This window comes from Molossus molossus, unplaced genomic scaffold (genome assembly GCF_014108415.1).
Source record: "Molossus molossus isolate mMolMol1 unplaced genomic scaffold, mMolMol1.p scaffold_m16_p_14, whole genome shotgun sequence".
In the NCBI taxonomy this organism is placed as follows: Eukaryota; Metazoa; Chordata; class Mammalia; order Chiroptera; family Molossidae; genus Molossus; species Molossus molossus.
Genome location: NW_023425349.1, coordinates 71813971 through 71828283, shown reverse-complemented (window position 1 = coordinate 71828283; position 14313 = coordinate 71813971). Strand labels below are relative to the sequence as shown.

Below are 14313 nucleotides of genomic sequence, written 5' to 3'. Positions count from 1 at the left end.
TCAGGTCAAAAGGACAAGAGCCAACTTACAGAGGCTTTTACTGATCTAATCTGAAACAATTTGAGGATCCAAACAATAAATATAGAAATCATTAAATAAAAGGAATTTAGCTATCTATACTAAGAAAGAAAGAAAGAAAGAAAGAAAGAAAGAAAGAAAGAAAGAAAGAAAGAAAGAAAGAGAGGGAGAAAGAGAGGGAGAAAGAGAGGGAGGGAGAAAGAAAGAGAGGGAGAAAGAGAGGGGGAAAGGGAGGGAGCAGCATTTTCTTACCTTATAATTATTGTCTACTAAATGTAAATGGAATAAAATAATTTTTAGATCACCTTTTGGCAAGTATAATAATTAATTCAGGCAAAAAACATTAATATTAACACTAATGAGTGAAAGTAGGAAAACAAATAGGATATTCATAAAGTCTCAAACCATCTCCACACAAAATGCTGATCGATGATAAGGGGAAAAGAGAAACTCGATAGTGGAGAAACCTGGAAGATGTCACTTGTGTGATCAAAGTTACCATCAGCGGTGGAAGCGGACAGACATCATCTACCACCTTATGGGCTGCAATGAGAACAGCAGAGCTTCAGGTCCATGGAATTCCTGCCAGACTCTCTTAAGAGGAACAACAGGCAAACCCAAACAGAAGAATGTTCTATAAAATACCTCGCTTCTCATTTTAAGACATGCTAACGTCATGAAAGACAAAGATGAAGAAATGTGATAAATAATCATAGTGTGACATTCAAGATTAAATTATTTTTATGCTCAAGCTATCATTTGAACTGTCAGTGAAACCTAAACAGAATATCAGGTGAAAGGAATATAGGTATTATCTGGCTGTTTTTACTTCTTTATAAGTTTGAAATTATTTAAAAAAAAAAAAAGTTACATTTAAAAAAACTGTCTAAAATTTAAATAAAAATAAACAACTTCTTGAATAGTAAATACATGCAAAACTGTTTATTCCTTTTAGCAATGAAATGCAAATTAAAGTCTTATGGTATCATGTTATATCTGACTGATTTTTATTGTAGTCATTTTGTTTATCTATATGTTGATTTGCTTTGTAATAGAACTAGAAAGGCTTTTTTCTTTAGTTTGTTTTCTAAGCGCTGTTACATAAAGTAATTCATAAACTCATAATCCTTACAAAGACTCTATAAAGAAGTTTCCATTATTTTCTCCACTTTATAGAAGCAATTGAGGCTTAGAAACTTACAACTTGCCTGAAGTTACATAGGCAGCAAGTGGTAGAAGTGGGTACGAACCAGGCAGTCTGGCTACCAAGCTTTTAGCTGCTATGATACACTGCTTTTCATCTTCATACAGGGCTGAGGTACTGCAGTTCACCTGGAACAATCCTTTTGAAGAGCAATGAGGCCTTGCCGTCCCTATAGTCAACAAATCCTCAGACTCTTGCCCACTAACACATTGCTGAGAATTTATCCTAAGGAAGGTTGTATGCAGAAGAGAGAAAACTATATATATATAAAGATGTTCTCCTTGGCCCTGGCTGGTTAGCTGAAGTGGTTGGAGTGTCGTCCTGATACGCCAAGTTTACAGGTTTGATCCCCAGTCAGGGCACATATGAGAATCAACCAATGAATGCATGAAGAGGTAGAACAACAAATGTTTCTGTCCCCCTCTCTCTAAAATCAATTTAAAAAATTACAGATGTACTCCTTGCCTTGGGGTGGTGAACACACAACACAGGGTACAGATGATGTGTAGTAGAATTGTGCACCTGAAACCTGTATAATTTTGTTAACCAGTATCACCCCAATAAATTAAATAAAAAGGAAAAAAAAACCACACACACACAAAAGAGAAAGTTCTTAATTGTTTATGAATAAAATGTAAAAAAAAAATGTTCTCTACAACAAATTTTTTAAAAATAAGTGATAGAGCCCTGGCCGGTTTTGCTCAGCAGTTAGAGAGTCAGCCTGCGGTCCAGAGAGGCCCGGGTTCAGTTCCCGCTAAGGGCACGTACCTCGGTTGTAGTTTGTCCCCGGCCCTGGTTGGGTAGCGCGGGTGGCAACCACTCGCTGTGTCCCTTTCATGTCGATGTTCTCTCTCTCTCTTCCTCCCACTCTATCTGAACAAAAAATGGAAAAATGTCCTCGGGTGAGGATAAAAAAATAAAAAAATAAATAAAAAATAACTGATAGAAAAATGGTTAATTTTGATTAACTTGACTATAGACTATAGTCCATAGTCATTTAAAAAATAGTAATTATAGAGACATGGAAAATAGGCAAATGTTTATAATATTAAGGTAAAAATACAGAATATATGTATACTTGAAAATATGTAAAAATTGTGTGTGCATAAAAGCAACAAATTAAAGTTCAAAAATGATAGTTGCTGTGAGAAACTCATGAAACAACTGGTGACTCTTTTTGCTTTTACATATCTTACTGGTGTTTACAACAAAATAAAAATCAAACATTCCCAAAACAAATTAACAAATATCTAGAAAGTGATGCAAGAATTCTTTTTTAAAAAATATATTTTTATTGATTTTTTTTAGAGAGAGGGAGAAAGAGAAACATCCATGTGAGAGAAACATCGTGCCTCTTGCACGCCCCCTAGTGGGAATCAAGCCTGCAACCCAGGCATGTGCCCTGACCTGCAATTGAACTGGGACCTCTCAGTCCAAGGGACAATGCTTAATCCACTGAGCCACACTGGCCAAGCACAAGGATTCTTTATATACTTTCTTCCAAGCCTCCCTTCGGAGGAGATCAGTGGTGATTATGTCCATGTCTACGGAATGTTAAATTTGTCAAAAGCAGACAACAAAATAATATAAATTTTATGATTCAACATAATATAGCACACACATCTAGAAAGACATACACTGGAATATCTACTGTGGCTTTTTCTAGGTGGTGAGATTATTGGGGATTCTTTCTTCTTTATACCATTTTAAAACTTAGTGTTATACCCATACACCCATTTCTAATAATCTTTTAAAAAATAACTGTATAAGTAAATTTTTACTAAATTCAAATACTTTAAAATAACAGTCTTAGCAACTGACTCCATAATTTCATCAGAAAAATAGGACAGCTTTCTCATATCATTTATTCTACACTCAGAGTTCACTAATTCTGCTCCTTTGGCTAGACTTGTCGACAACTATATCTCATGTTAATTAGTCCAAAAATGATTGAGAATATACCTATCTATAGGTTATTCATAAGCCCAATAGTTAAATATATAGATCACTGACCAATGAATTCATAGCAGGGAAAAAATGCCCTTCATAATGACTTTATTACAAGGATTTAAATATACTTTCCTCAAATAATACTTCTTACTGTGAACTTTCAAGTCCAACAGAAAAATACAAGCTTAAAAAATTAGTCACATTCCCCAGAAACAGAATGATAAGAAAAATAATCCTAAATTGTTAGGTAAAAATACCTAATGTTACTAACAAAAATAAATGATTACTTTTATTAAGAACTTTTAATACATTTTAAATGTTTTATTAAAAAAAGTAAATGAAATCTGAATATGCTATAAGGTTAGAAAAAAAAACACACAAAGATCAGAACTCAGAAAAAAAAAAAGAATAAATGACTAGAAAAGAAGCAAAATAAGAGTCAAAATGTCAAGACCCTTAAAGAGAAAAAAATAATTCCACGATAGAAAGAATTAAATGATAAACAGGTTTTAAGCCTAATATAGTCAAGAAATGCCCAGAGGGGTAGATAATGAGATAATGAGAAAGTTTAAGGAATAACACATCTGCCAAAAGAAGGCCAACACCATTAGAAAAAGAGAATGTTACAGGGTATAGCAAAAGAGTTGCATTCAAAATTATTTACTGACGTCATTAATAACTAGAGGGGATTTCATCTATTTGGTATGGTTTAAAACGTAGGCCTGCTATGAACGTAGGATACTATGAACATCTTATATGTTCTATCACATGAATATTAAAGTGAGAAGAGCCCTAAGCATTAGAAAGCAGAGGAATAGATTCGCCATCTCAAATTTGATTGCCTGAAATTGAGATCATGATGCCCAATATCCTGGCATGAGCGGCACAGGGATAACTTATCCCATTTGTCTTCCTCTGCGAGTTAGTAAATAGCACAGAGGCAATGGAGCCACGCGCTCCCGAAAGTTTGCTCTCTTGTGCCTATGCCAAGCATGATTTTCATCTTCTAAAGCCATTTCTTCCTCAAAAGAGCTCACCAAAGTTGTCATCCTTCCTATCAGCAGCTCCACAGGGCTCTGGTGAATGACATCGAGACATTTAAACTCAAAAGCTGCTTCAGAAGAGAGTTATTAAAATTCAAATGAGCTGGGCATACTGAAGAAGCAACACTCGTTTGCATGCACACCTCCACACTTGGCCATCCCATTTAGCCCCAGAGAGCAGGGTCTGGTTTTGTTTTTGTAAATGGGCTTTGGAGACTGAGGTCAGCCTCCCACGGCCCCCACTCCTCTGGGGTCATCATTAGTAATGTGCAAGGCTGAATAGATTTTCCTCTGAATCTAGTCAGCAAACCTGACAAGAAGGCAGCCCTCTCCCACAACCTGAAAACACCAAGTCTGATGGGCACTAGGGCATTTTTTTCATACTTCACTTATCTGTTTTAAAACAGAGATCAGGAAGCCTGCATATAACGTCACTGCTGCCAGCTCGCTGAGTTTTCAGTTTTGGAGCAGAGCATTTCCTGTTGTGTCATGACCATGTCATCATAAAAATGTGACATTTAACTAAGACTTTCCCACAGGCTTCAGAGAAAATTCATTTCTGCCAAGAAATATGGATCTGGGGGGCCAAGTGCCATTTTACTCACTAGAAAAGAGACTATCTTTCATTTGACCTTAAGAATTTTTTTGTTTTTCTCATGGAAATTATCTCACATTATCACCATTTTAATTTTTTTTTTATTTTTTTTATTTTTATTTATTTATTTTTTTATCCTCACCCGAGGACATTTTTCCATTTTTTGTTCAGGTAGAGTGGGAGGGAGAGAGAGGAACTGAGAGAGAGAGAGAGAAACATCGATGTGAAAGGAACACATCGAGTGGCTGCCACCCGCACGACCAACCAGGGCCGGGGACAAACTGCAACCGAGGTACGTGCCCTTAGCGGGAACCGAACCCGGGTCTCTCAGGACCGCAGGCCAACGCTCTAACCGCTGAGCCAAACCGGCCAGGGCATATTATCACCATTTTAAAATTGCATAAGATACCAGGGAGCAATCTAACAGAAAATTGAGCAACAATATATATCCCTAGAATTATTCTAGCCATGAAAATTTTAGATGCTCTTTTAATAAAAATTTAATTTCTTACTGATGAAGACATTTCTAATATCTACTTGAAATAGACTTGATTTATAGTGCTTTATACACTGCACTCCACATTATATGTAATATATGACATGTTTAGATATAACTATATCATGTACGACAATGACATAGCCATGTATCCGTTTTTACTGAGGATATGTGAAAGCAAACCATGCTAACTCATGATCCTAGGATAATGGCACACTTACTAAAACTCCAGAAACTAAAGGAATTCATCTCCAAGGTAGGAAAGCAGTTTACAAATTGAAAGTTCCAGGGACCACTGTACCCACTGGGAAATCAGGTGACGTGACCTTTAATGTCCCTTTCGATTGTAAGATTTTATTCTTCCACACCTTCATTAATCAAACTTGCTTCCTTCCGATTTCTTTATTTTCATTTGTTTAAAAACATTTTTCCCCCTGAAATTGGGATGGCCTTATAATGCAGGCACCGGTTTTGCCCAGACTGACCTAACCAGTCCAAGCTAGAACAGAACCAGCAAATATCAATAAACGATGACAGCGTAAATGAAACTGGTTCCCGAGCTGCTCCGTTCTAACACATTTTCTCCTCACAGCGCTGAATAAATCCTTCTCCTCACAGCGCTGTGTGTCATTAAAAAGTATTTATTCAATAACTTAGATGGCATTCTTCTGGCTCTAGTTAAAACAAAAGGCACTCAATCTCTGCCTTCGAATTGCTTGTGCTCTAATGTGGGTGACAGCCAAGAAAGAATCACAAAGGGACAAATGTTTGCGGAGAAAAAGAGCATAAGCTAAAAATAAAACCTAGAGCCAGCAGTTCCAACAACACAGGGTGATCATACAAGGTGCAGGGTGAAGATCTACTTCCAAGTCAGGTCCTCAAATATGAACTGTACCCAGGCCTGTTTCCTCTTTTTAGGTCACACTCACTTGAAACTGACAAGAAATGTATGCTTATACTTTTAAATCACCAAATGGAAGATTAAGGTCTTCACAGAGCCCCTGCCCCAGGTCAGATATGGTGATTCCAAGAGACTACACAGCATGTATGCTTTATGTACCACTTACTACAGCTGGGATCCTGGTCATCTCTATTGTAAAGACCGTCTAGTAGAAGAAAAATTTACTCCTTCAGATCTGTGTTGTTTAATTATACAGAAGTATGCTCAGGCCACACACCTTACTAAGCAGAAAGAATGATAAAACTTAAGAAATGTGTTTACTTGCCTTTTTTTCCTCCCATCACAAAGAAGTCAACGGCTGCTCTAATAAAACTGCTTTCTGGCAAATAGCTATAGTCAGTAGGAACTGTGGAGACAGAAAATGATCAAATTAACCAGTGAACTTGGCGGGACTAACGAAGGACAGATAATGATCTCATGCTGCCATACCAACCCAGAGACAAACCAGAGGTGTTTACGCCATTAATCTCAGCACAATACTCTGTGGTTGCAGCTAATTCCATTAGATTAAAGTGACTGGCCTTGATGTAATCACTTAGGCTATGCAAGCTATCTAAAACGGTAGTAAACCTAATAGAGGTTGGAAACCACAGAAGTGGTTAAAAAAAATCCTTCCCATATTGTCACATCAATGAGCCCTAAGCCTGTGACCTCCTTAGTGTCAGCAAGGTGTCTGCTGTGCTTCCAGGCTGAGACACCATCCCGGGAGCTGCTTCAGAACATCCTGAATCAGATACATGAACCATGAAATGTAACAATCAGGATCACTAGCAATCAGCCTCTTACTTCCTAAGGTAGGGACTCTAAGTGACCATGTACAAATAACCAGAGGCTGCTGACCTGGAACAGCGAAGCAGTGACATTTATGCTCGTTGAGGCCTGGGGTTTTCCTAGATTCCGTTCCTCCCAGTCCCCCATAATTGTTTCATGAGATGGTTTTTAGTGCAATAAATGGCTCAACTGGAAAATTCCATTGGAAACAAGTAACTGTACTTTTCCAGACATACAATCATTTTGTTCCAAAGAATCTGGGTGTAGGATGATTCACTGTGACCTGACCTGAGCATATGTGGGCCAGGCCATGTAGCCCATAACATTTAAAAACCTATGTAGCCGCCCTGGCTAGTGTGGCTCAGTTGGCTGGGTGTCATCCTGTACACCGAGGGGTCACTGGTTCAATTTCCAGTAGGGGTTCATGCCCGGGTTGCAGGCTCCAGCCCTGGTAGGGGGCGTGCAGGAGGCAGCTGATCAATGTTGCACTCTCACATTGATGTTTCTCTCCCTTCCTCTCTCTTTAAAATGTATTAAATTATTCTTTTAAGAAAAGCCTATGTGCAAAAGCAAAAGCCTGCCACAAACCTGCTCTTTTACCAGGACAAAAAATGTGAGAGCACTGCCCTTCAAAACTATCATTACCAAGGGTTTCCTCGATGACTAAGTTGTGGTTTTTTTTGGTCTTTTCCCCATTTTAATATGACAGCTGCCAACTGTCTAAAGTTCATTATGTTGGGAATGCTGCAGAATAATGTCCTATTTCTGTAGCTAAGGAGTGATTGAGAGTGAGGGAGACAGTAATTACAGGGGCCCATGTTCATGGTAATGCTATCCATACACTACCTGTCAGGGGATATGTGCAACTAGTTTAATGAGGAACCCCTGGCACCTAAACCCCTCTTGCCTGGGTCCAAGAGAGCCAGTGGGTCAAAATTCTATAAGGAACAAGGAGCAGACACAGGCCCCAGGATATTACAGGGGTACCTCTCCAGACAATCTTCAAGCACAAACATAAATTAAGCATGTGGGAATTGCAAATATTTCTTATTGCTTGTTTAAAAAAGCTGGAAATAGAAAAGGCCTTGTTATATGAAGACCTAGGATTTCAGTTCCAGCCAATGAGTTGCATTAACTTTAAATGTACTTACCCATTATTTTCTCAAAAGCTGGGGCCAGAAAAACGCTAGCCATATATGAAGAGACTTTCAATGAAATACAAGTGGTACACAAACTATAATTATTACATTTAGTAAAATAAAAAGAAAATTGTTTCAAACTTCAAGGACCTAGTTCTTTTTTTTCTGAATTTTCACTAAACCAACTATGTATATAGGTTATAGGTTATGTAATCTTTCTGAGCCTCAGGTTCTTCAGAAAGAAAGACAGATCTGAGTTCGAGCTGGTGTCCACCACCAACTGCCACATGACCCAGCGGAGGTCAGGGAGCCTTTCCATAGCCCATTTCCTCTGATGTAGAACAGGGATGGTAATACCCATCCCCATCACTTAGGGCTGTTGTGCAGATGAATGCTCTTAACAAAGTGCATAGCCCGAGTCAGCAATCCCTCATTCCAGCTCCAACGTCCGATGGCTCTAATCTTACCGGAGGTTCTACTTTGATTTGAGGACAGAGTAGATAGATGAAGATGTCCTAGAAGCCAGATTGCATTGGACTGAAGACCAATCACCCCAGACACACTGATGACCTATGGGTGAAAATGTAACAGTTCAGTGATAGGGCATGAGCCAAAGTCCATTCAATAAAAGGCCACTCACAGAAAGTCACTAATCTTTTATGAGGTGGTAGCTTGTCTGGCAATGAGAAGTTCTGTGACAAGATGCAATATCACCTGTCTATCTACTAAATCTGGGACACATAGGTGATCAACAAGTGTTGCTGAATGAATCAATCAACCAATAAATCAATTGATGACAGAAGAGCATACTAGTGCTTGTCTCAGATATCACTAAGATTGGTCTCAAAGAAATTTTCAAAAAATTTGAAAAAGAAAATCCAAAAAAGAGGGGATAGGTTTTTAAGATTAAAATACCTCTAAAAATGAAAAAAGATATTATTTTGTTCTCTTCTTTAAATAATTTTTTATTACTGTTAGATCATTCATAAAAAAAATAGTTTAAATTATAAATGTTTTTCTTCCTAAGTTATAGCAACTTAAGTTTAAGTAGATTTTTTTCTTTTTGAGAATATTTACATTCATACATAAAAAAGTTTCTTCTGTTCCAAAATTCATGTTTGCTTTCAAAAGCATAAATTACTAAAACTTCTTTGGGTGCTATAATTAGCTGTAGTACGCTCAGAAAAGTACGCTAAGTGACAAGACTGGAATACAAAGTTCTATATGCAATAAGAACACCAACTCTCCAAAGGAAACAGGAAAGCCACTCGGCCATGCCACTTAGATGCCTGCCCGCATCTTCACGGTTCCCTTTTCCGTGTCCTCTGGGCCTGGCATTTCTTGCAGGGTCAGGTTTAAATTTTTAAGGGAAACTAATAATGCCAACCTAAGTTAACTCTAACTGCCAGTTTCTTTTTTTCCAGAAGTAGTGCATGTTTGTCAGCAAACGTAGGGCACAACTCACTTTCAAATGCCCCTTACACTCACCACCAATAACCAGAGATTTTCTCATCTTCTAAGTAAAACAGTTTGTATCATGAAAGAAAAATAAGACAGAAAGGGGAGCATCTGTTTTCCCACCGAAAGGTTTTAAATTCTTCTTCTCACCTGTGTTAAGGTCCTAATGACTTCGTTAAGTCTGGCTTGAAAACGAGAGGTCTGAGTGGCTTCTGACTTCAGCTGAAAGAGAAACAAGAAATATCCACACTGACATCCCCCCCAAAGTATATAATGATATTCCCAGTGTATGAGCTATCATCTTCTAAACTGTGGAGTAATTTATCATTACGTCCTTATAGTTCAAAAGCTAAAGCTGTGCGCCCCTTGAGGGCAGGGCCCATGATTTATCTATCGTTGGTCCCAGCGCCAGTCCAGTGGCATGCAGCAGTCACTTGATAAACCTGTACTGTGCAAACAAAGGAAGTACTTAGAATTAACTTGCACATATGTATGTGGAAAACATTTCAAAATGAAAAAGATTTACTTAGATACTAACTTAAATGTTACAGATACAAAATGGGGTTTCATATGAATGACTTCTGGAATTTCTTATGATTCAGTCACTTTTCTCAGGCAGGGAACTTTATGGCAAGAACATAAGTTGACTAGGTTTAATTCCTACAAACCAAATAAAATAAGGGGGGAAATTTCTATACAAAGAATTCTCAGCAAAGAACAATTTTCCATATATCAAGTCACTACAAAACCAAGTATAACCATAACCATGAGCATATATCCTTCTGTCCTTAGCATACTGAGATATTAGGTATTCTGCTATTGCTGTGGCTATGTACATTTAGATTTTTTTCTTTCTTTCTTCTTCTTCTTCTTCTTCTTTTTTTTTACCTGCATTACATTCCCTTCTGAGCCTACCAAGGCCACCATGCCATGAAGAGCCGCCAAGCAAAGCATTGTGGGAGTGCCCTGAAAACAAAGAATATGTCAAGAAGGAAACAGTCCTTGGGTTTGAAGTCTATAAAACTTATTGTATCATAGAGAAATTAATGGTCAAAATGGTACTAAATGTGTAGGGTCAATATAACCTGTATCACTGAACCAAAAATGGCCTCAGACTTGAATTAAGGAACCAGTTAGATCATAGTTGGCTTCTTGTTTTTTATTTTTCAAAACCACAATGTTGTTTCAAAATTAAAACACTGACCAAATAACCAGTTTTTATTTATTTGTTTGTTTGTTTATTTATTTTTATCCTCACTGGAGGGGACACTTTTCGATATTTTGTTCAGATAGAGTGGGAGGGGGAGAGAGAGAGAGAGAGAGAGAGAGAGAGAGAGAGAGAGAAACATTGATGTGAAAGGGACACATCAAGTGGTTGCCACCCACATGACCCAACCAGGGCCCGGGACAAACTGCTACCGAGGTACCTGCCCTTAGTGGGAACTGAACCCGGGTCTCTCCGGCCCGCAGGCCGATGCTCCAACCACTGAGCCAAACCAGCCAGGGCCAAATAACCAGTTTTTAAAAATATGATCATAGTTGCCGTGACTGGTGTGGCTCAGTAGGTGGGGGACTGTCCTGTGCACCGAAAGGTTGCTGTTTTGATTCCCGGTCAGAGCACATGCCTGGTTGTGGGCTCCATCCCCGGTAGAGGATGTTCAAGAGGCAGCGATCAATGTTTCTCTCTCACATCAATGTCTCTGTCTCTCTCTCTCCATTCCTTTCTCTCTCCATTCCTCTCTCTTTAAAAATAAACAACTATGATAGTTGACAGGATGTATCATTTATAAGGGTGGAAAAGTACATCATTTATAAGGGTTGAAAAGTACATGTTTCTTTTTCACTTGGAATTGCCTATTCTTTATTGTTAAGCTATATACCTAAGAAGCACCTATAAATGGTCCAATTAAGTAGCCCTTTTCCCCTTTTACAAAAATAAAACACTATGCAGGAGGTGACCTCTACCTCTGTTAGAACAGTCCTGATCCAGGCAGGGAGCAGTCTGTTGACCAAATCTTCAGCTTTTCCATGTCCACACACAGACAAACCATGAACTACGTTTCCTAATGCCAAGGCGAAACCCGAAGTCTGTCGTAAATAAATAAAAACCAGGGAAGGGTAAGGAAAAAGAAGAATAATGGCACAGATCAGGAATGTTTACACAGAGCAGCACAAGCACTTCTAGCGGCTCCCTTTCCTACGGAAAGTTCTTCTGCCATCTGAAAATCAGAAATTGGCAGATTTTTTAAAATCTCGACTTCGGTTTGCAACAGAAGCTACAGTCTAATTGCAAGGGATTCAGCTGCAGTGAGTGGTTTATTTGAGGAAAATAACACTGTGCTACTGAGCAACTTGGCTCAAATGATCCACATTCTCAGAACGGGTTACGGTGAAAATACCAAAGTAGATCGCTAAGCTCAGTCAACTCCCAAACAAGAAGAGAGATGTCTTGTAATGAACAGTGCATGTATGAATTTCTATGTTTTGGTGTTGCAAAACCTACTGTATGTGAGCAGGCATATAATCATAAAGTAGTAACAATACCAAACAGTTTAGGTTTAAAACCAGTCAATCCTGAACTAACTCACTATGGCCAATATTAAGACTTTAGAGAAACCTTAAAAAAACAAACCACCACTGCCACCAGCAATGGAAAAATTCTAGAGCATGTGTAATAAGACAGAACTTTTTTTTTTTTTTCCAATTTTTGAAATTGTGGTAAAATACATATAACATAAAATTTACCATCTTAACCATTTTTAATTATGCAATTCAGGTATTAAGTACACTTACATTATCGTGCAACCATCATTACCATCCATCTCCAGAACTCTTTTTATTTTGCAAAACTCTATACTTATTAAACAATAATTCCCCATTCCTCCTCCCCCGGCCCCTGGCAACCCCTGTACTTTCTGTCTCTATGAATGTGATGACTCTACGTGCCTCATATAAACAGAATCATACAGTGTGCGTCCTTTTGTGTTTGTCTGTTGCACTTAGCACAATATCCCTGTTGTACATAGGATTTACTTCTTTTTTTAAGGCTGAATAATATTTCAGAGGGAACATTTAAGGGTATTTAATTTAATTTACAGGCATTTAAATTTTCCTGTACCTATTCAGTCATAAGCAAGGATTCTTCACCTTCAGTTTGCTAAGGTTTGACCTTATCGGAACCCTCTACATATTCATATTGAAAGGTTTTGCACTCTCTCCGACCAATAAAAACAAAGTCTACAGGAGAACATAGGGGGATAAGGAGACAAAAGACACCTAGACACCTATAGTTGTTAGCTAGAGCTGTGAGACAAGAGAATAGTTAGAAATTTCTCAGTTCTGGCCATGAAAAATATCCCATTATGCTCTAATCAGAGTAAGTCAAACTTGGGGCTTAGCGGCAGCATGAGACCCACAGAGAGAAATGATCAGGGCACGCATTCCAACCTGCTGGTTGCTCTCTACCAACAGTCGAAGCTTGTTCATAATATCTTCAGCCTCTGCAGCCTCAATAATTCCAGTACTGAATGCTGCTGTACACACACAGCTAAGGGTATAGGCAAGGACCTGGGAAGAAAAGACAGCAGGACAATGTTTCTTTATGAGGGAAAGGAAAAGAACAAGGTTTAGTTGACACAAATATTCTGTCACAGTTTTCCCCAGGATAGGACTGGATTCAATCAAATACACTTACCACAGACCGGACATTGCTTCGCAGCCTAACTTATATTTCCTAACAATGTTATGAGATGGGTGTCGTTATTCCCACTCTGTAGGTAAGGATATTGAGGCTCAATTACATAGAGTTAGCAAGTGACAGAGGTGAGATTCAAATCCAGGTCTTTATACTCAACACCAGAGAGTGCCCTCACCAACGCAAAACACACCACCTACAAACAGCAGAAGCAGACTTTCAGCACAGTGGCTGCTACTCACCGCCACAGGCTTCGATCCAAGGCCAAACAGCAGAGGAAACAGAAACAGTGCTACGTTAAGATTCCCCAGCAGCAGTAGAGGAACATAATGGCCCACGACTGTGGGTTTTAGAGTCAGACAAATTGGGTAAAATAGAGATAATACTACTTACTTCATAGCACTGTAGAATAATTTAATGAGCAAGTGAATAAATAAATAAATGAATACATGGACAAATTGCAAATAAAAATGCTGAGAGTAGAGACAGAATACTCAAGTGTATGTTCCAAATTGATCATTTATTAGCTAAGAAATGTTGGGCAAGTCAAACAATCCATTTGAGCCTCAATTTTTGCAAATCAAAGTTAATTACCCACTTCCTGCTATCTTGCATTTTCATGATGAAAAGCCTCCCTAACAAAGATACTCTTAAGACAAAGTGGACATGTTCGCCTCTTAACACTGGTTTATACGGCATGAAAAAAAAAGGGAGCAGTTTCTAAGGTAAAAATTGGATAATAAAATGTGAGCGGGGAGAAAAAACAAAATGCTTGCCCAAGGCCTTTAAATCAAAACATCAAGCAGTCAAATGCCTCAATTATGAAAACCTTGCTTTCACTTATTAGCCAAATTGCTCCTTGGTTGCAAAATTTCACCTTTTGCTTCAAAAAAGATGCACTTTTAAATCATGCTCTGCTTTAAAATGGAAATGTGGTCCATGTCTTAGAACAAAACTTCAACCTTCTGTGCCCCCAAGAAATTC

At 38.3% G+C, this 14313-nt stretch overlaps 1 protein-coding gene across 1 annotated transcript in view; it reads right to left on the bottom strand.

Annotated features, from left to right (window-relative positions):
- The window catches only part of FOCAD (focadhesin), a 300263-nt gene that overhangs the window by 30900 nt on the left and 255050 nt on the right, over positions 1-14313 (bottom strand). The window contains 6 exon segments of the mRNA XM_036260660.1: positions 6533-6613; positions 8645-8747; positions 9786-9857; positions 10524-10601; positions 11601-11723; positions 13083-13202. Of these exon segments, the coding sequence (XP_036116553.1) occupies positions 6533-6613; positions 8645-8747; positions 9786-9857; positions 10524-10601; positions 11601-11723; positions 13083-13202 (577 nt within the window).